This window comes from Capricornis sumatraensis, chromosome 3 (genome assembly GCF_032405125.1).
Source record: "Capricornis sumatraensis isolate serow.1 chromosome 3, serow.2, whole genome shotgun sequence".
Taxonomy (NCBI): domain Eukaryota; kingdom Metazoa; phylum Chordata; class Mammalia; order Artiodactyla; family Bovidae; genus Capricornis; species Capricornis sumatraensis.
The window spans coordinates 147,839,135-147,860,603 of record NC_091071.1 but is presented as its reverse complement, the minus strand read 5'-3'; the positions used below and the strand labels follow the sequence as shown (position 1 = coordinate 147,860,603).

Here is a 21,469-nt window from a genome sequence, read left to right as displayed (position 1 = left end):
AACAGATATACTGAATACAGAGCTCATAAAATACCCAGTACCTAGAGGCAAGGAGCAAACACCCTGGTGATAAAGAAGCAACAGTGTGACTGTTTTCCCCTCCAGGCCTTTTCCTAGTTGCAAGGTGGAAACTAAGAGGTGAGCCCTATGCTCAGCTCTATGGAAGGAAAATAACACTAACCAGATGCTCAAAGTATCTTTATGAAGTATCTTTATGGTTTTTTCATATTATGGACAAAAAAACTGATCAACAGTCAACCTACAAAAGAAATGGAAAATTTTGAGTCAACTTAAGGATTATAAATCCAGGAGAAAGCCTCTCAGAGAGCCTGGAGAACAGTTCCAAACAGGTAAGGGTGTGGCAAGCATGTATTTGATGTTGATGAAGGGGTATATGCAACCAAGCACACATTTCAGTAGCAGGTCACTGCTATCCTTGAAGACCCACCTTAGTTAATGGTTTCAGTGCTCTTCTAAGTGTGGGATGATCTTCTGTGATGCAAGAAACTTGGTTTCATAAAATCTCCTGAAAATGTCTAAACTATCTGAGGGCCAGTTCTGTCAAGTTTCTCTAGAGCACCAAGTCCCTCATCCTGAATTCCTTTCAGTGACTACAGTGGCTAAAGACTTGATTCTTACAGAAGTGGATGGTAGGTAAGCCTGCTAATTTTATGATCCACTCCCTCTCTGTCTTAATTTCAACCAGAATTTGAGAGGCATTTCTTGACTAGTTTGTTCCACGGTGCTAGGAATGCTCCCTGAGTTCAGGCAAGAATTTTATTGCTCGGCCACCTGATGTGTTATTACTGGACTGGTCCCTTGTAATAGAAACCAAAAGCCTCTGGGCCACATGTCTTACTTGTCTATTATGGTACAAGAAATGGTTCCCTCTTTTTGCTTCTTCCTGGATCTACAGTTACACTGTCACAATCATTGACTTTATAGGAAGATATATTTGGTCAATCATTTCAACTCACTGCAAAGTCATCATTATTTTTATCGAACGTTCAGTCACACATCTGCAAGGCAGAATGATGATCGAGCAGGTAGTTCTATCTTTGGGGAGGTATGGTAGGTATGGTTGGTTAGTACATAAGACAGAGGCACAGTGCACACTCAGGGGCAGACAGGAGGCCAAAGGGCAAAGAGTAAGTTTTATGTTTAAATTTTTCCTGTCTTGCCTTAAAAACATGAATTTTTAGTTCATCTGTATCTCACGTCAAGCATTCAGTCAAAAATGCCAGGCATACCAGCAGACAAGACCAGATAACGATGAAGTTAGTTACACATCCAAAGTAATGAAAAAAAAAAAGTACAGCCAACATCAGATCTGGAGAAAATATCCTTTAAAACTGAAGGCCCAATCAGGAGATCTCAGAAAAACAAGTACCAGCTCAACCATTTCCTTACTGTGTAGCCAAATCTCTTAATTGTCCTCTATGTCACAATTTTGTGATCTTTACAATACAGATGACAGTGGTCATGCTCCACCCAGAGGCAGCTGTGCATATTAAATGATATAAAACATGTAAATAAAAAAAAATAACAACACCCAATCCAGTATTATCCTAGGAACATGTCCTTCTAAAATATGACAACAGGACAAAAGCAAATTCATTACTACATGTAAACATGGACCACAGCACTGAACGTGGAAACAACCTAGATACCCATCACAGTACACGTGGGCCTTTCTAATGACGATGTGGACCTATGCTTATTGATACAGAAACAGAGTTGTAGCTTAATGCATGGAAAAAAGTCAAGTGATAAAAAACATGATCCCATTTATGCAGAACTGAAGATAACTAACCACATACACACAGATACACAAAAGTTTCCAACATGGTTGGTCTTCTGCTCACTTTTCTCAAACTTACTTGACAAATCAAAGAAGGACCAGCTCTTTGCATATTGATCAGTTTTAAGATATGGGCCTTCATAAATGCATAAGCATATAAATATTAGAAAACTGACCTACTGAATTACTGGTATTCAGTTATTTTTCAGACTTACATCTTTATTCTTGGTAACAATGTTGCTAAACAGTGACCTGTTGACAACACTATTATTTCTCTTCTGGCTTAAATGAAGACCAAAGAGAGTTCGAACTTCATTTTCATCTGGATTGTAAAACTGGTCCATCTAAATAAAACACAGATTTTAAAAGTTAAGAGTAAAAAAATCTACATCTCTCAAAATCATTCACTTAATTTATGTTCAAGGTATATTATTACAAGCAAGGTTATATGCATTTTTTTTCCCCCCTGACTTAAGCAGGTACAAGATCATTTCAGGATGGATGTAATAGAATGGCCAGGCACCAATATTTTGCTCCAAAACTTTATAGGCTTTATAACCTCACAGGATTTTGTAACTTACACCAACATAATAGAACCAATGATTCCAACAGAGAATTTCTGGTTTCAGTAACTGAAAGCACTACCCACATAGTTTTGTTTTGTTTTGTTTTTAAAACAAAACAAAACAGTAGATAAAACAGATTAGCTACAAAACAGGCAGTGTCACAAAAATTAACCACTAGTTTTCTTTCTAACAATTTATTACAAATACTAAGCCAAGATTAAAAAGTTCAGTGGAGAATAGCATTTGTAGTATGTGTCTTTGTCATTTGGAAAGGGGTATGTCATTCATGGCTCTCTTGACCTCTTCCAGATTTTGATCTGAAATGATGAGACATGGGAATAACCTATGTCATAATACTACTCTCTCCCCAGACATTTTCCTATACTTAAACAATACAGAAAACACTGGTAACATGTAACTCAGAAGCAAGCCCTCATAGTAATTCTACTTAATTTGCATTTTCATGAATTCTAAAATGGTCCTTTTTTTTTTTCTATTATAAAATCTCTAAAACTGAGATGTGCCCACCTATAACTGATGTCAAAAAACTTGTTCCTGGTCAGGCAGAGAAAACAGGTTTTTCATGGTTGTAATTATGTGTCTAGGTGCAAACTTAGCCAAATTCCCAAACAAAATATTGAGGAAGCCCTGGTATTCTTCTGACACCCTGAAACATGATAACTGTCTTGTGCTGAATATCAATCGAGTATTTGCTGAATATGCACAGACTATGTATTTCAGGAAAGATGAGCAAGAAATTGAAAATATTACTTTAAAAAAAGGTAACAGAGTGGCAGAAGGAAAGGAAAGATTTCAAATAACCTTTAAGACCTTTTGAATAGGAAACCATTTTAAATAAATTATTTTTAAAAAAATTAAAAGAAAGGATGGGAAAGCTATCTTGATCTGAAACTCAAAAAATTAACAGGAAGAAAAAATCTGCAGGATTAAGGATAAAGAAATCATAGTAAAGAAGGATAAATTAGAACAGTTATCAGTATAAAGGAAAGATTAAATATGGGGAAAAATAAAAGAGCAAATTACTACTGCAAATATGAATTGCACTAACCTGAAGAACACAGTAATTCCCATTTTTCTTTTTGGAAAGTATTTTCAAAGCTTCATTTTCATATCCCGGGGCAATAATACCATCAGATACCTATACATGTATCAACATTAGATATTAATTTCTATTTTAAAAAATCAAAGAATACCTCCTAAAGAATCTAGACATACTTATGTGTCATAAATAATGCAGCGGCAGTTTCTGGTTTCTACCTCCACTAGATAAGACAAACACTACACTTGGAAAAGGTAAGTCTGTGCTAGAAGACAACTTTTTACAGCTGATCTTATCTCATTAGTGCCCCTTTGGTTGTCTGTTTCAATTTTAATGAAGAATATATGAATGATTTGCTGTGATACATGTATCTCAGGAAGACACATGACTTTTTTACTATTCTGTTCAGGGCTTGTTTTGTACTAATTAGACAGAGCATGTTCTTCCAGTTCTGGCTCTTCTAGAACTTGGCTAAATGATCCAGGCAAGGCAGGCTCCTCAAGAGCAAGAGAAGGGGTGCAGAGGAAATCCGAGATTAACACAGTATAGCTAAAGACACAAAAGGTACAAAAGTCACAGCTCACACCCCAAGCCTCATGCTATATATAACGTATAATGCAGCATGCCAGCTCCACTGCAGCTGGGGATGGTAGGGGTGATGGTAAGAAGCCCTGCAATGAAACTAAATATCGTCAGGCCACTGGCCCTGTTAGTTTTAATGCTAACTGTTTCCTTCCAAGCTACCTGAGCTAACCTCATTCTTCTCTGTTTCCCCAATCCCCAACACCACCTCCCCACCTTTCTGGAATGCTTGCTTGGTACTCAATTGATGGGGGTTACTTTTTCAGAATAGGTTATAATTTCCCCCACTATACAGTCTCTTTCATTACAGACCTAAGGTATACAGTCAGCTTCAGAAATAATAATTCTGGCATTAAAATAATGACTAGAAAATTTAAAAGAATTAAATATGTAAAACTTTACATCACAAGAGCCAAATACAGACATTATACATTATGGTTTCAATAAACACTATGTAAAATTTGGCTCTACTTAATTATATATAGATCAAGATACAGAATTCCACTAACCTCTCTGGAGATAATCTTGGCAGTAGGGACATCACAAACATCAGATAATGCAACAAAGTCACCAAACGAAGACATCCTATCAGCCCCTGTAAATAAAAACTAAAACGTTGTATTTATCACAGATTATCCTTATACAGAAAAAAATAACATTCAAAAATCCCCAAAGTGACCACATAAAATCTAACTTGAGATTTAAACAATAGATTAGTAAGTTGTTTAACTGAAATAATCATCATGAAATATTCTTTAATTTTACCTTCTAGAGCAACATTCAGCAAAGGGCCTGACAGTAAATATGTTTTAAGCTTTGTGATCCCTTTGTGTTCCAACTCAGGCTGGAACAGTCACCGACATACTATATCACCCTACTCCAACTGAACTATATTGACAAAGATGGGTGGTGGGCTGGATTAACTTGTTGAATAATAGCTTGCTAACCCTTGCTGTAGAAGGTAAACTATGATAAAGTATCTCAATAACCTCCTATTAATGTTGTTATAATATTCATAGACTATTAAACTTATGAATTAGACATCTGTGAATAATATAAAATATTAACTTTAACCAAATTCACTGTACTTAAATAACCACAATTTAAGCAAAACAAATACATTCAATAGCCTAATCTGAAATTTTGTGCACCAGATCCCAAGTGTGTTCCCCTTTATTACATTAAAATACTAAAACACACATTTTTATAAACAAATGTATTCCAAGGCTCTCATATAGTTATTCTGAAGTACTAATAAAAAATGAATTAAAATAACTTGAAATCTTTTAACAAAAAGGACATTTAAGATAAGATATTACCTTTCCTCCAAAAAAAAAAAAAAGACAAACTACATGCTATTATTCGTCTGACCTCTTGCTCTTGCATATGCAGTGGCTATGGGTGTGAGGGTTTTGTGCAGATCACAGACCATGCAGACTTTGGCTTCGTCTTCACTGAGTGGAATTCCAACAGCAGCACCTGGTATAGAGACCCATTAATAAACCCAAAATCTCAGTTACCACTTTTCAATTCCTACATTAGGACAACATTTTTCCAAATGTCTGGTCTATGCAGGGTACTTTCTAGTGCTTATGCCAAATTAAACAAAAACCTACTTGGCCAGATAATTAAATGCCAAAATAGAACTGCAGGGGAGGGTGAAGCAGGGCAGCATCTCTCCTCTCTGGCCTCTGAGATAGAGCCACCAAGTCTGCCAGCGCGAGGCGCGTGTATGGAGCAACTTCACTTCACCACTGACGCTTTCTCTGTCCTGCCTGATGTCACACAGTTTTCCTGCTGCTCCCATTGTTTGAACATCCAAACAATATCTGAGAGCTAATTATGTGGTGAACTGTCAGAGGGAGTTATAAATAAGTTGTAAAGTTGACCGAGACACAGAAGCAAAAAGGTCGCTCAGACAATGGCCATAGAAAGTTAAAAGTGTTGTAACAAATTCTTGATGTCTGCTCAGTTAAATTTTCAGCCATGTGGAAAAATTTTAGTCATACTGCATTAGGCAACATCACTTTTATTTTCTAAAACATGCTTACACTACAAATAAAACTATTTTCTGACCTTCCTATCTTATAACAATGTTACACATTATTTTCATGTAAATAATACGTGTGCATGTTATTGTTATCTGATTTTATCCCGTTACTACGTTGACATCATTATTAATCAAAAGTGGTTTCGGAATTCCCAGACTGTTCACATTTGCTTTAGAGTCTTGTCAAATTTCTAAAAACTTTAAAAAGAAGTTCATTTTGAACAGTTCCAGAGAATCCCAGAGTGCAATGCTTTACCTGCTGGGCTAACATGTTTGAAAGATGCAGCGGCTGGAAGGCCTAAAGCTTCTTTGAGCTCCTTCACCAGCTGCCAGGCGTTCAAAGCATCACACAAGTTTATAAATCCAGGGGCTCCATTCAGAACTACACATAAAAATAAACATGAACAAGCAACGTCAATAAGATGTATACATTTCCTAGAAAAGATGTTAAACACATAAAGACTGCACAAAAATGCTTCACAAGAAGTATAATGAAGAGGCGAACGGATATACATGAACATATAAGAACTCAGTGAGATGAGTGAATAGAGCACCAGAGTCTGAACCCATGTTACCAAACACACACACACACACACACACACACACACACACAGAAATGCATGAACATAAACACGAGCACGCACCATGAGGACCAAAGCCAGCCAACTCATAAATAAATCAGCAGAGAATTCAGGAACAGGAAAAAGTACAACTAGACTAGCCATCATCAGGGATCCACTTCAGTACAGAACTAAGATAAAATAATTGTGGCAACTTTACTGTAAAATTTAGAGTATTTATAATATAACATTGGAGAAGGAAATGGCAACCCACTCCAGTATTCTTGCCTGGAGACTCCCATGGACGGAGGAGCCTGGGGAGCTACAGTCCATGGGGTTGCAGAGTTGGACACGACTAAGCAACTGAGCATAATATTTTAAAGTTGAAAGTCGCGTCAGTTTAAGAAATAGCGTTATAAACTAAAGCAGGAGTTTAGTGGGTGGGAGAAATGGAGGGGAAAAAACTCATCTGATGGACAGGGGAGGAGGTCCTCTTCTTTTAATTGGACTCAGCAGGCTTGGCTTCAAGCTGAAATGCAGTTAAAAAGGGGCCTACAAGTTTTTTGCTGCCTATTTTCTTAACAGTGGCAGGATTTTGAAAAGCCAAAATCTTATGAATAAATATTTATAAGAAGTTTAGCATACACACACAAAGTAATGGGCCACCAATTAAAAACAACTTAACAATTTCATTTCCTCTGTGTTATCTTCAATAGCAGATACTTTCACAAGCAAAACCTTGCCAAATATCTACTGAGTGCCTACTACAATGTTAGGCACTGTTCTAGGAGTTTGGGATATTATCAGTGAATAAAACAGTCCCTCCCAAATTACTGTCATCATGAAGATTATGAGGGGAGTCAGAAAGGAAACTAAATGTGAAATAAAATTATACAACAGAAAATTAGTTATTTACCCAAATGAATTGAAGGCTTGGGTCTATACAAAAGCATGTACAAAAATCTTTATAACAGCTTTATTCATAAACTGCCAAACAGCATCCATCTATTTTTGATGTCTTTCAATAGGTGAGTGAATAAACTGGTACATTCACACGCAGTAAAATATTATTCCGTAATAAGTGGAAATGAGCTACCAAAAGACATGGAGGAACCTTAAATACAGATTGTTAAGTGAAAGAAGTCAGTCTGAAAAGACTACATACTGTTTGTTTCCAACTATACGATATCTGGAAACAGCAAAAGTATACAGTGAGAAGATCAGTGGTTGCCCGTGGTTAGTTACAAGGCTGAGGGGAGGAGTTTTTAGGGTGGAGAAACTATTATGCACGATAATATCAGGTTTCCCTAGTGGCTCAGTGGTAAAGAACATGCCTGCCAATGCAGGAGATGTGGGTTCAATTCCTGGGTCAGGAAGATCCCCTGGAGAAGGAAGGAAATGGCAACCCACTCCAGTATTTTTGCCTGGGAAATTCCATGGACAGAGGCGCTTGTCAGGCTACAGTCCATGGGTCCCAAAAGAGTTAGACACAATTTAGCAACTGAACAACAGGATAATTTTCATAAGATGAATAAATTACGTTTGCCCAAACTTATAGAATGTACAATACATTCTGAATCTAAACTATGGATCTTAGTTAGATATGTGGTATGGGCAAAATAAAAATTAAAAAATTAAAAAAAAAAACAAACCTGCTCTTTTTAATAAAATTACTTGAAAATAAAGTTCCCTTAAACAAACAAAAAAAGGACCATTTCCACAGAGCTCATGCGAGAGGCACTGAAGAAGCAAAATAGGCAACAGTAAACAACAGAAGTTGTCCCCTGCAACACTTCACCCTCAAAGTCTTTACACCTACAACTCTCTCCTCTGCCCGCTGGACCCACCCTTCCCTTGTACCAGGCAGTAGGATGTGCTTGCTCAGTAAACAACCCACCTTAACAACAAGTCAGGGCTTCCCTGGTGGCTCAGATGGTAAAGAATCTGCCTGCAATGCAGGAGACCTGGGTTCGATCCCTGGGTTAGAAAGATCCCCTGGAGGAGGGCATGGCAACCCACTTCAGTATTCTTGCCTGGGGATTCCCCATCGACAGAGGAGCCTGGTGGGCTACAGTCCATGGAGTTGCAGAGAGTCGGACATGACTGAGCGATGAAGCACAACGAAACAGAACCAAACAACTGTAACTGTAGAACTCTCTTATTACTCTACAAATCCTTAAGCCCGGACTAATTTCAAAGAATTACCTTTATCATTCTCAGTTCCTAACCTCTCATTACTATTTTGGCTCATTTCAACCGGGCTGCCAGATCGATCCATCATTCCAAGGAAATCGCTTTTTTGTAACATTCTCAAATCAAATAGCCACTGCTCTCAGCAGCCCTGTTTCCTCTGAAGGTTCCTCTACTGCCACCTCAAGGTTTGGTCCTAACCATCTTACTATGAAATCCAGACCATCTCATCCTGTCCCAACATCTTCAAAGCCAATATCCACACAAAGATACTTCAATCTGTATTTTCAACTTGACTTCTCTTCAAAACCCTGGATTATCGCAGTATTTTTTGTTTACAAGGCCCACTGGCAACTCACATTTCAGACAACTAGAGGTACCATGCAATTCATTTTCTAAAAAGTGAATCACGTCTCACACAATTAGAAAGAAAGACACATACACACCCAGACATGGCAAACCATGCCACATAACACTCAGCCCTTACCTGTGATAGGGAGCTTGGGCTTCAGGGTATACAGCTGGGCAGGAGTCTGATGAGGGTTCATGCCATACCTCAGGGGCATCTGAGATACCCCTTTACTGTACTCTTTCCTAAAGTAATCTGAAATTGCTTCATCATACTGTGCTGTATGAGTAAAAGCCTGAAAAAAGAGTTAAGGTTTGTGAAATACCCACAATATTCCCCAAAGTGAGGTTGAAAATGGTTTTCAAGTGCTATATATCCAACTACACCCACAAGCCCACACACACACACTCATGCAGGAAAGACACCAACTAATACTAAACAGTACAAAGAATTACGCCCTGCCACTTTTCTTTCAATTCTTAGACAGAAGACCTCTCTGAATGTTAGTCTCTCCATTTCTAATAAAAGGATAACGGCTCCAAGCAGAGCCCCGGGAGGTGATGTGATGTGGTGAGAACGGAGTACTGCTGGTTTTGCAAACACCACACCAGATAAAAGCGTGTTCCCACCTTCAAGGCTAATTGGCGTCTTGTCTCCAAGGACGTGTCTTTGCTGTCAGAGTCCCGCATCTCTGAGGCTACAGCTGCATAGTCCTCCGGCTCACACACTACTGTCACTCGAGCGTGATTTTTGGCTGCGGCTCTTAGCAGAGTCACTCCTCCTTTGAAGAACAAAAGACGATTTGCATTTTCATCAGTTTAACCTCTTTCAAATCAAGTGACTGTACATGCTGTGCGTTCGTGAAAACATGCTCAGTCATTTCTGATTCTTTGTGACCCCAAGGACTTTAGCCTGCTTGGCTCCTCTGCTCGTGGGATTTTCCAGGCAAGAACACTGGAGTGGGTTGTCATTTCCATCTCCAGGGGATCTGTCCAATGCAAGGATTGAACCAGCGTCTCCTGCTTGGGAGGCGGATTCTTTACCACTGAGCCACCTGGGAAGCCCCAAAATTAAGAAAAATAATATGTGCGTGCTAAGTCATATTCGAAAAATTAGCCAGATCAATCTCTACATCAAGAGCTCTGAAAACATCAATGAATTAATCACCAGAGAAACAGGAGACGCTGGTTTGATCCCTGGGTGGGTAAGATCCCCTAGAGGAAGAAATGGCAAACCCACTCCAGTATTCTTGCTTGGAGAATACCGTGGACAGAAGAGTCTGGTGGGCCACAGTCCATGGGGTCACAAAGAGATGGACACGACTTAGTGACTAAACAACAACAATCCCAGAGACTATCTTCTACTCCTTCAACAGTGCACACTGGGACTTCCCAGGTGGCTCAGACGGCAGAGTCATTTCATTTACAGTGCAAACAGTCTGCAAAAATGGTTTTTTAAACTTACCAATATCAATATGCTCAATAGCCTCTTCAACAGTTACACCTGGAGAAGCCACTGTCTTCCCAAAGGGATACAGATTACAAACAACAACTCTGAAATAAAGAGGAATTCAGCTATCCTTAAAAACTGGAAACTTCCACCATTTACATTTCAGTAACTGCTAACATTAAAACATTAAAAAGAAATTTTAAAAAGCGGCAAAATGGCTGTCTGAGGAGGCCTTACAAATAGCTGTGAAAAGAGAAGCAAAAAGCAAAGGAGAAAAAGAAAGATATAAGCATCTGAATGCAGAGTTCCAAAGAACAGCAAGAAGAGATAAGAAAGCCTTCCTCAGCGATCAATGCAAAGAAATAGAAGAAAACAACAGAATGGGAAAGACTAGAGATCGCTTCAAGAAAATCAGAGATACCAAGGCAACATTTCATGCAAAGATGGGCTCGATAAAGGACAGAAATGGTCTGGACCTAACAGAAGCAGAAGATATTAAGAAGAGGTAGCACGAATACACAGAAAAACTGTACAAAAAAGAGCTTCACAACTCAGATAATCACGATGGTGTGCTCACTCACCTAGAGCCAGACATCCTGGAATGTGAAGTCAAGTGGGCCTTAGGAAGCATCACTATGAACAAAGCTAGTGGAGGTGACGGAATTCCAGTTGAGCTATTTCAAATCCTGAGAGATGATGCTGTGAAAGTGCTGCACTCAATATGTCAGCAAATTTGGAAAACTCAGCAGTGGCCACAGGACTGGAAAAGGTCCGTTTTCATTCCAATCCCAAAGAAAGGCAATGCCAAAGAATGCTCAAACTACTGCATAACTGCATTCATCTCACATGTTAATAAAGTAATGCTCAAAATTCTCCAAGCCAGGCTTCAGCAATACATGAACTGTGAACTTCCAGATGTTCAAGCCGGTTTTAGAAAAGGCAGAGCAAACAGAGATCAAATTGCCAACATCTGCTGGATTATGGAAAAAGCAAGAGAGTTCCAGAAAAACATCTATTTCTGCTCTATTGACTATGCCAAAGCCTCTGACTGTGTGGACCACAATAAATTGTGGAAAATTCTGAAAGAGATGGGAATACCAGACCACCTGACCTGCCTCTTGAAAAAACTATATGCAGGTCAGGAAGCAACAGTTAGAACTGGACATGGACCAACAGATCGGTTCCAAATGGGAAAAGGAGTACGTCAAGGCTGTATATTGTCACCCTGCTTATTTAACTTCTATGCAGAGTACATCATGAGAAACGCTGGGCTGAAAGAAGCACAAGCTGGAATCAAGATTGCCGGGAGAAATATCAATAACCTCAGATATGCAGATGACACCACTCTTACGGCAGAAAGTGAAGAACAACTAAAGAGCCTCTTGATAAAAGTGAAAGAGCAGAGCGAAAAAGTTGGCTTAAAGCTCAACATTCAGAAAACTAAGATCATGGCATCTGGCCCATCACTTCATGGGAAATAGACGGGAAACAGTGGAATCAGTGGCAGACTTTATTTTTGGGGGCTCCAAAATCACTGCAGATGGTGATTGCAGCCATGAAATTAAAAGATGCTTACTCCTTGGAAGGAAAGTTATGATCAACCTAGAAAGAATATTGAAAAGCAGAGACATTACTTTGCCAACAAAGGTCTGTCTAGTCAAGGCTATAGTTTTTCCAGGGGTCATGTATGGATGTGAGAGTTGGACTATGAAGAAAGCTGAGAGGCAAAGAATTGATGCTTTTGAACTGTAGTGTTGGAGAAGACTCTTGAGAGTCCCTTGGACTGCAAGGAGATCCAACCAGTCCATCCTAAAGGAAATCAGTCCTTGGTGTTCTTTGGAAGGACTGATGCTGAAGCTGAAACTTTAATACTTCGGCCACCTCATGAGAAGAGTTGACTCACTGGAAAAGACCCTGATGCTGGGAGGGAATGGGGGCAGGAGGAGAAGGGGATGACAGAGGATGAGATGGTTGGATGGCATCACCAACTAGATGGATTTGAGTTTGAGTGAACTCTAGGAGTTGGTGATGGACAGGGCGGCCTGGCGTGCTGTGATTCATGGGGTCGCAAAGAGTTGGACATGACTGAGCAACTGAACTGAACTGCTAACATGACCAAAACCCCTAATGATTGAAAATATGAACTCTTGAGTTTGACACTTTAAAGTTCTAAGAAGTTACAATGAAACATCAGGACTTCTCATGCTTGCAAGAGCACAGGGAAACAGAAGGGGCCAGAGTCAGCAAATGCTCTCAATACACATTATTCCCACCAAATCATAATGAAATGTTGCTGCCTGGGTAACCCTAGCTAGCCACTGTACTATCAAGCCCTAAAAATTAAAAAAAAAAAAAAAAAAAATATATATATATATATAGGCATAAATCTTCATTATATTTTCAAATGGATCCTTAGAAATAACATCTAAAGCATAAGCATAAGTTGGATATTACCATAATTTAAAGCTTTTATGATGGTCAAATGATACCATTAAGATTATGAAAACAATCTACAGAATGGGATAAAATGGATTCTTACAACTCAATAATAGATAAATAACTCAATATAGCAAATATACAACATTGTAAAGCAATTATATTTCAATTTTTTAAAAATGGGCAAAGCGTCTGAACAGACATTTCTCTGAAGGTACGCACATAAAAAGATTAGGAAATACAAATCATAATTACAAGAAACCCGTGTTATACCCACTAAAAATGTTAAAAGGAAAAAAAAAAAGATAACAAATGTTGGTGATGATGCAGAGAAAGAACCTCTGTATACTGCCAGTGGGAATATAAACTGATGAGGCCTGGAAAATAAGTCTGGCAGCTCCTGCAAAGGTTAAAGAGTTACCAGATAACCATGAAATTAACATTCCCAGGTATATGCCCAAGAGAAATGAAAATATAGGTCCACACAAAAACTTGTACACAAATGTCCAGTTTCTTTAGTCAGTATATCCCAAAGTGGAAACAATCCAAATATCCATCAACTGATGAATAAATGAGAGTATATCTACATGTGATGTGATTAGTCACACAGTGTCTGACTCTTTGCGACCCCATGGACTGTAGCCTACCAGGCTCCTCTGTCCATGGGATTTTCCAGGCAATAGTACTGGAGTGGATTGCCATTTCCTTCTCCAGGGGGTCTTCCTGACCCAGGGATTGAACCCAGGTCTCCTGCATTGTAGACAGACACTTTACCATCTGAGCCACCAGGGAAGTCTGATAAGTGATTACTTTTCAGCAATAAAAAGTGAATCAATGATATATGCTGTAACACGGATGAACTCTGAAAACATGCTAAGAAGCTAGTCACAAAGGACCATGTATTATACAAATCCACTGACGGGCAGTGCTCATAGAAATCCACAGAGACGGAAAATAGGCTGGTGGTGGTCTAGGCTGTTGGGGAATATGGAGATTGAAAGTTAATGGGCAGAGTTTGGGGCAGGAGGGAGAGTGCCAGAGGGAAGGGCAGGGATAAGTATATTCTAATATTAACTGTGGTGGTAACTGTGCAACTCTAAATATACTAAAAACTACTGAATTATCTACTTTAAATTGAGGAATTATATGGTATGTGAATTATATCTGAATAAAGCTAAAAAGCAAGAGAGTTCCAGAAAAACATCTATTTCTGCTCTATTGACTATGCCAAAGCCTTTGACTGTGTGGACCACAATAAACTGGAAAATTCTGAAAGAGATGGGAATACCAGACCACCTGACCTGCCTCTTGAGAAACCTATATGCAGGTCAGGAAGCAACAGTTAGAACTGGACATGGAACAACAGACTGGTTCCAAATAGGAAAAGGTGTATGTCAAGGCTGTATATTGTCACCCTGCTTATTTAACTTCTATGCAGAGTACATCATGAGAAACGCTGGGCTGGAAGAAGCACAAGCTGGAATCAAGATTGCCGGGAGAAATATCAATAACCTCAGATATGCAGATGATACCACTCTTATGGCAGAAAGTGAAGAACAACTAAAGAGCCTCTTGATGAAAGTGAAAGAGGACGGTGAAAAAGTTGGCCTAAAGCTCAATATACAGAAAACGAAGATCATGGCATCTGGTCCCATCACTTCATGGGAAATAGATGGGGAAACAGTGGAAACAGTGTCAGACTTATTTTTTTGGGCTCCAAAATCACTGCAGATGGTGACTGCAGCCATGAAATTAAAAGACGCTTACTCCTTGAAAGAAAAGTTATGACCAACCTAGAAAGAATATTGAAAAGCAGAGACATTACTTTGCCAAAAAAGGTCTGTCTCGTCAAGGCTATGGTTTTTCCAGTGGTCATGTATGGACGTGAGAGCTGGACTATGAAGAAAGCTGAGCGCCAAAGAATTGATGCTTTTGAACTGTGGTGTTGGAGAAGACTCTTGAGAGTCCCTTGGACTGCAAGGAGATCCAACCAGTCCATTCTAAAGGAGATCAGCCTTGGGATTTCTTTGGAAGGAATGATGCTAAAGCTGAAACTCCAGTACTTTGGCCACCTCATGCAAAGAGTTGACTCATTGGAAAAGGCTCTGATGCTGGGAGGGATTGGGGGCAGAAGAGGACGACAGGATGAGATGGTTGGATGGCATCACTGACTCGATGGACGTGAGTCTGAGTGAACTCTAGGAGTTGGTGATGGACAGGGATGCCTGGCGTGCTGCGATTCACGGAGTCGCAAAGAGTCGGACACGACTGAACAACTGAACTGAACTGAAAGCTATTATACATATGCAACAAAAAGAAACTATGAGTATCATTATGCAAATAACTAAGTTACTTATATGTACCACAATTAGATAATTTTTTAAAAAGCAAAGGCTGTTTAAGCATAATTATGTTTAAATAATATGAATTTGGCAAAATCAAAATGCTTATCCACATACAATATCACAAACAATGTCCTCAATAAACGTTTACAGTAAGTAATCAGAAAGCTAAACCTAATGTTAACCTTGATATTTAAAAAGAGATACCAGATTTGGCTTTTTTGTCTTTGATCCTTAATGTACTAAAAGTTCAACTCTGAAAATTTTTACCTTATAAGATTGAAATCAAGTTTGGCCATGTCAGCACTATCTTCTGGGATATTACGAGCCAAGATTCCTAATTCAACAAAGTTAAAGTATTAGGTTCAAAAAACAAGTCAGAATAAGGCACTTCTTTCCAACATGACTGCATCAATCATGTTAAAGACCCCAGCACTGCCTAATTAAGAATACCAGACAGTACAAAATTAGGATTAGTGAGTACACTTAAAAACTGTTTGCATCAGTTCCCTATTCCCTTTTCCTTAACCAACACAATGTAAAAGGAATTTCACCTAACTGTTGTCAGTTCCATCAGTGCATATACTCTCGTAAGTAGTAAAGCATTTTAAAAGATTCCTTTGAAAGTCAGTTACCATGTGATGCTTTATTCCAAGCTTGAACCATGGCAGAGTTTTTTCAGACTCTAAAACCTAAGTATTTTCATTAACTCCAGCAGGAAATAACAAACTCTAAATTATTTATCAGGCCAGGACTAACAGCTACCAGAAGAATCCATCAGGTAATAAAGCAAGCTAGATTGTATTTTAAACATTCTTATGTAGTATGAACTTTAGCAGCAGACATGACAAAAACAACGTAACCTCACAGATTTATTTTTATTTTTATTTTTTTTAGCTATGATCTGCCTTTTTCCTTATTCCTGCTTACTCTATTAACCATAAGATGATATGGGAAAATCCCAACAAACTTTGTGGCCAACCCATTGCAAAGTTTATTGAAAACCACTATTTAAAATTGAAGATATCCAACCACTTACCAGCATGGACTGCAGGATGCAAGGTTTTTACACGCCCCCCTAGCATTTCAGGAAATCCAGTTAGCTCAGATACATCTCTGAAAACAGATAAACAGAATATTGCTATTGTTTCTGTGAGTTTCATTTTACACTTTATACCATTTCAAAGCATCTTCCAACATTTTTTCACAGCCTGGATTTTCAGAATTCAGAAAATGAATCATAAGCCATACTAATGAAATATTAAGAAATAAATTCAACTCACAAGTAGTTTGACAATATACAACAAAATTATTAGTATCTTTATCTCAGTAATAGATTAAAAGGGATAGCAAGGATTTAGCCTTTTGGATTGACCTACATAAAAGTTAAAAACCTTTACACTGAAAAAAGAAAAAAAATTACGTAAAAATGTAAGCTGGAAAAGATATTCACAAAGTATGACCCAGGGTCAAATAAAAGACAGCATTTAAGTATCAATCCATATCCCCAAATTGACCTGAACATTTTCTCTGGCTGAATTTACAAGCAAATTTTTATTTTTCTTAAAGATTTATTCATTTATTTTGGGCTGTGCTTGCTGGGTTTTCCTCGCTTCTCACAGGCTTTCTCTAGTTGCAGCAAGTGGAGGCTATTCTCATTGCCATGGCTTATGTCACAGAGCCACGGGCTCTTAGACACCCGGGCTTCAGTAGTTGTGGCACAGGGGCTCAGGTGCTACACGGCATGTGGAATCTTCCTGGAGCAGGGATTGAACCTGTGTCCCCTGCACTGGCAGGCGGATTCTTCACCACTGTACCACCAGTGAAGCCCGCCAAGTTTTTGAAAACCCACAACATGTGGGGGGAAAAGCAAAAAGCAAAACTATCTGTTCTCTGTATGGGCTATGAAATAAAGACCACACTTATAAAAACCCTGGAAGAAAAGACATCAACATGTTGTACACAGTTACCAGATACTGGGGGAAGAGAGGGTGAATCTTAAGAGATTAATTTTAATGATGTGAACAGTTTCACTAAAGAGCCAGTCAAAACAGATCATGTGGGGCAAATAAGCCCCAAAGCTACAACTTTTAGTGAAGCTTGTGAGCCCTAGAGCCCAAGGCTTCTCTTGTGAGTCCAAGAAAAGTCAGGGCGATGAGAAGCCCCTGCAGTATAACTAGAGATTAGGCCCCCTACTCACTGCAACTAGAGAAAGCTTGCTGGCAGCAACAAAAAGCCAGCACAGCCAAAAATAAATCATTTAAAAAAAAAAAAAAAAAGATCATAGGCATCCTGAAAATCAACTCCCTTCTTGCACAACAAACAATGCACCTAATATGCACTGTGTTTTAACATTAATGTGTTATAAGATTCGGCTGAGCGGGGAGGGGCTCTGAAGGTTCCAAATCCTCACTCTGTAAACTTGAAAATAAGTTTAAGCTTCCTGCAAAAGGTGATTTAATTTACCAATCTCACAGCACTGTTGGGAGGAGTAAATAACGTTATTTCATGCAGTGAATGGAATACCGTACTTTCTGGTCAACGTCACCAAACTACATTTGGCTTGGACTTAACTTAAAAAGCAAGTTGTGCCTTACCTGACTGCCAAATCAGCATCTCTGAGGGCTTTTGCAGTCCCTCCAGAGGCGATCAGATTCAAACCAACAGAAGCTAAGTTCCTGGCAAACTCCACAAGGCCAGTTTTGTCAGAGACACTAAATAAAGCTGAAACAAGACATTTCGCATCACTCTCAGTTCAAGACATTCTGTGCTTCAAAGCCCAGGGGGTCCAGGGGAGGGGGAGCAGTTTGGAGAGGGCATTCGGGAATCTTATGGTCCCCACTACTCAGACTTTGACCCGGGGTCTGGTCCGCCGCCAGCGAGCCGCACTAGAGCGCGCGGGCCCGGGCCTTGCTGACCGCAGCGCCGCCCCCCAACCAGCCAGGGCCTCACAGCTCCCATCTGGCCGCCGCCATCGGCAGCGTGAGGGAGCCGCGGGGCACGGAGGCCGATGGCGCGGCTCCGGCGCCGAGGAGCTCACCGAGCTGGCCGGGTGCCATGGCTGCAGGCGGCAGGGGTCCGCGGACAAGTTGGGAACAAACGCGGCAACAACACGTGCCGCAGGAGACGGTGCGACCAGAATTTATACCGGAAGGAAGCGGGGCGGGCCTGGTGATCACTTGATCCGTCACGTGATCCAACCCGCCTATGTTCAGTTTCAGAATTGGAGCCTCAGGGCTGTAAGGGAAAGAGGCATTGGCGGCAGCTGGCTTTTAAACCCTTAACTTTAAGGGATCGCTGCCAGCAGTCTCATACTCCGAGAGTTTTTTATCACTGCCATCAAAATGTGGCCGCCCCAGGCCTCTGGAGCTGACTCTTGTTGCCCAGGGCAACCTGTCCTGGAAGCTGCTGCTGCTGCTGCTCAGTCGCGTCCGACTCTGTGCGACCCCATAGACGGAAGGCCACCAGGCTCCTTTGTCCCTGGGTTTCTCCAGGCAAGAACTCTGGAGTGGGTTGCCGTTTACTTCTCCAATGCATGAAAGTGAAAAGTGAAAGTGAAGTCGCTCAGTCGTGTCTGACTTTTAGCGACACCATGGACTGTAGCCTACGAGTCTCCTCTGTCCATGGGATTTCCCAGGCAAGAGTACTGGAGTGGGGTGCCATTGAGGCGGAAGTGTAGTTAAAAGTGTCGAAAGCTCTGACAGAAAAGTCAGTTCAGTTCACTTTAGTCGCTCAGTCGTGTCCCACTCTTTGTGACCCGGTGGACTGCAGCACTCCAGGCTTCCCTGTCCATCACCAATTCCTGGAGTTTACTCAAACTCATGTCCATTGAGTTGGTGATGCTATCCAACCATCTCATCCTCTGTCATCCCCTTCTCCCGACTTCGATATTTCTCAGCACCAGGGTCTTTTCCAGTGAGTCAGTTCTTTGCATCAGGTATCAAAAGAAATGGAGTTTCAGCTTCAGCGTCAGTCCTTCCATTGAATAGTGAGGACTGATTTCCTTTAAGATGGACTGGTTTGATCGCCTTGTAGTCCAAGGGACTCTAGAGTCTTCTCCAACATCACAGTTCAAAATTATCAATTCTTCCCGCTTAACTTTATTTATAGTCCAACTCTTACATCCAGACATGAGTACTTGAAAAACCATAGCTTTGAGTAGTCGGACCTAGTGGGCAAAGTAATGTCTCTGCTTTTTAGTATGCTGTCTAGGTTTGTCATAGCTTTTCCTCCAAGAAGCAGACATCTTTTAATTTTATGGCCAGAGTCACTGTCCACAGGACTAAGAAAGATGTCACTATTATGTTGATGGACAGTGTATCTCATGGGATAAACAATGTTTCTAAACTACAGGATTTAACATATTTTTAAAATTATATTAAGATGAAAAATACAGGTATTACTTGTCCAGTCAGGAAAAACAAAGTGGTGTCTTGAAACTTGGCAAATACTTGACTCAAGCCTGGATAAGAGGAATGATAATGGGTAAGGAGGTAAGGGGGACTACCTTTCCTTCATATTTTGGCTGTACCTTTTGGCATGAGGGATCTAGTTCCACCACCAGGGATCAAACTGGGCCCATGGCAGTGAAAGCCCAGAGTCCTAACCACTGGACCATCAGGGAATTACTGGGGATGCCTTTCTTAATCCATTAAAAAAGGGAAAACAAAACTGAACACATTCACCGCTTTTTGAAAGTAACACTTTTGCCACAAAATATATACATGTTGCTGTCTAAATTTTTTAAAATGTTCTTTATTATAATTATATTACAAAATAATAGTGCTGCCTATCTTATTCTTCTTAGTCTGGGGCTCACAGCTGCAGAAAAAAAGTTCCTCTCTTACCAACATGCTATTTATTTCTGTTTTTCCTCTTCCCCCTCTAATTCTTCCACTCTCTTCTTTACTCCCCAAAGTGAATACCTATTGGCTAGAATTAAGCGCTGTCTTGTATAATCTCTGAGTATGTGAGCTCTTTGCTTTGAATATTACTCACATTTGTCAGGGAAATATATTATTATAGTGTCTTCAGAGTGTGTTTGCCAACTTTGAATTTAAAAATACAAGGTTCATTATAGTAATAAAGAAAATTTCCTTGGCCAGTCATTGTAGGTTTTTATAGGAAACAAAAAGCAGAAAATAATGCAGAGATTTAGTGATAAGAGGAAAACAAACAGTGCTTAAGCACTAAGCATTTTTCCTGCAAGTGAATTTCAAATATTCAATTTAATAAATATTTATTGAGCCCTATCTGCCTGAATGGCAGAAATATAGCGTCAGAAAGACAAACATGAATATCAACTAACCACTCTTCTCAAGAAGCTCATGATGGAATGAAAGTTTAAAAACAGTTAAGTACAACTAGAAAATACTAATAGAGAAAACATGGGATTAAACTGATTTTTGCAGCAGTCCATTGGAATAGTAGACTAAAATAGAATGAACTGTGGGTTTCAGACCAAGACACAACTCTTCTCATTTAAAGATGTTTGTTAACAGTTCTAACTAATGCTGCTATGGTATTAAAGTTTAGACTTGGATAAGTATCTCATATGTTAATAGCAAGAAGAGCAAATGAAATTTTCACTAACTTTGTGCTACTGGCCATATCACTCCATCTTTGAGGACCTTAGTTGCCTTGAGCATAATATGGACATAATATTTATTCTGTAGGCTTCAGATTGTAAGAAGCAAATTAATGTATTGAAGGTATAAACTGTGTGGTTTCCCACATGGCGCTAGTGGTAAAGAACCCATCTGCCAATGCTGGAGGAAGGCACAGCAACCTACTCCAGTATTGCCTGGAGAATCCCATGGACAGTGGAGCCTGGTGGGCTACAGTCCATAGGGTCACAAAGAGTTGGGCATGACTGAAGCGACTTAGCACACATACACATACAAACTACAAAGTGACTAATAATGGTAATGTGCCTGGATATAGCAGAAGATAATTATCTCTGACTCCCTACCCAAATTATTCTCCCTTTAAAAACTTTCATGGTTGAGCAAAATCTTCGGAGTTGGTTTCTGGACACGAGTTCACCTTCTTTCCAGGTGGCTGGCCTCCTGAATAAAGCAACAT

At 39.8% G+C, this 21,469-nt stretch overlaps 1 protein-coding gene across 3 annotated transcripts in view; it reads right to left on the bottom strand.

The window, feature by feature from the left end:
- Positions 1-18,521, bottom strand: part of ATIC (5-aminoimidazole-4-carboxamide ribonucleotide formyltransferase/IMP cyclohydrolase) — a 28,260-nt gene extending 9,739 nt beyond the window's left edge. For all 3 annotated transcript variants that reach the window (XR_011144658.1, XM_068967827.1, XM_068967826.1), the window contains exons 1-12: positions 18,426-18,521; positions 17,983-18,109; positions 16,425-16,501; positions 15,656-15,722; positions 10,623-10,711; positions 9,788-9,939; positions 9,297-9,453; positions 6,316-6,441; positions 5,381-5,488; positions 4,519-4,604; positions 3,437-3,526; positions 2,017-2,145 (exon numbers count right to left, since the gene is read on the bottom strand). Coding sequence is in view for 2 of the 3 variants with exons in the window: in XM_068967827.1 (XP_068823928.1) it covers positions 2,017-2,145; positions 3,437-3,526; positions 4,519-4,604; positions 5,381-5,488; positions 6,316-6,441; positions 9,297-9,453; positions 9,788-9,939; positions 10,623-10,711; positions 15,656-15,722; positions 16,425-16,501; positions 17,983-18,109; positions 18,426-18,444 (1,227 nt within the window). In the remaining variant the exon portion in view is untranslated. The remainder of the gene's footprint in view (positions 1-2,016; positions 2,146-3,436; positions 3,527-4,518; positions 4,605-5,380; positions 5,489-6,315; positions 6,442-9,296; positions 9,454-9,787; positions 9,940-10,622; positions 10,712-15,655; positions 15,723-16,424; positions 16,502-17,982; positions 18,110-18,425) is intronic.
- Between the last annotated feature and the right edge of the window lie 2,948 nt (positions 18,522-21,469).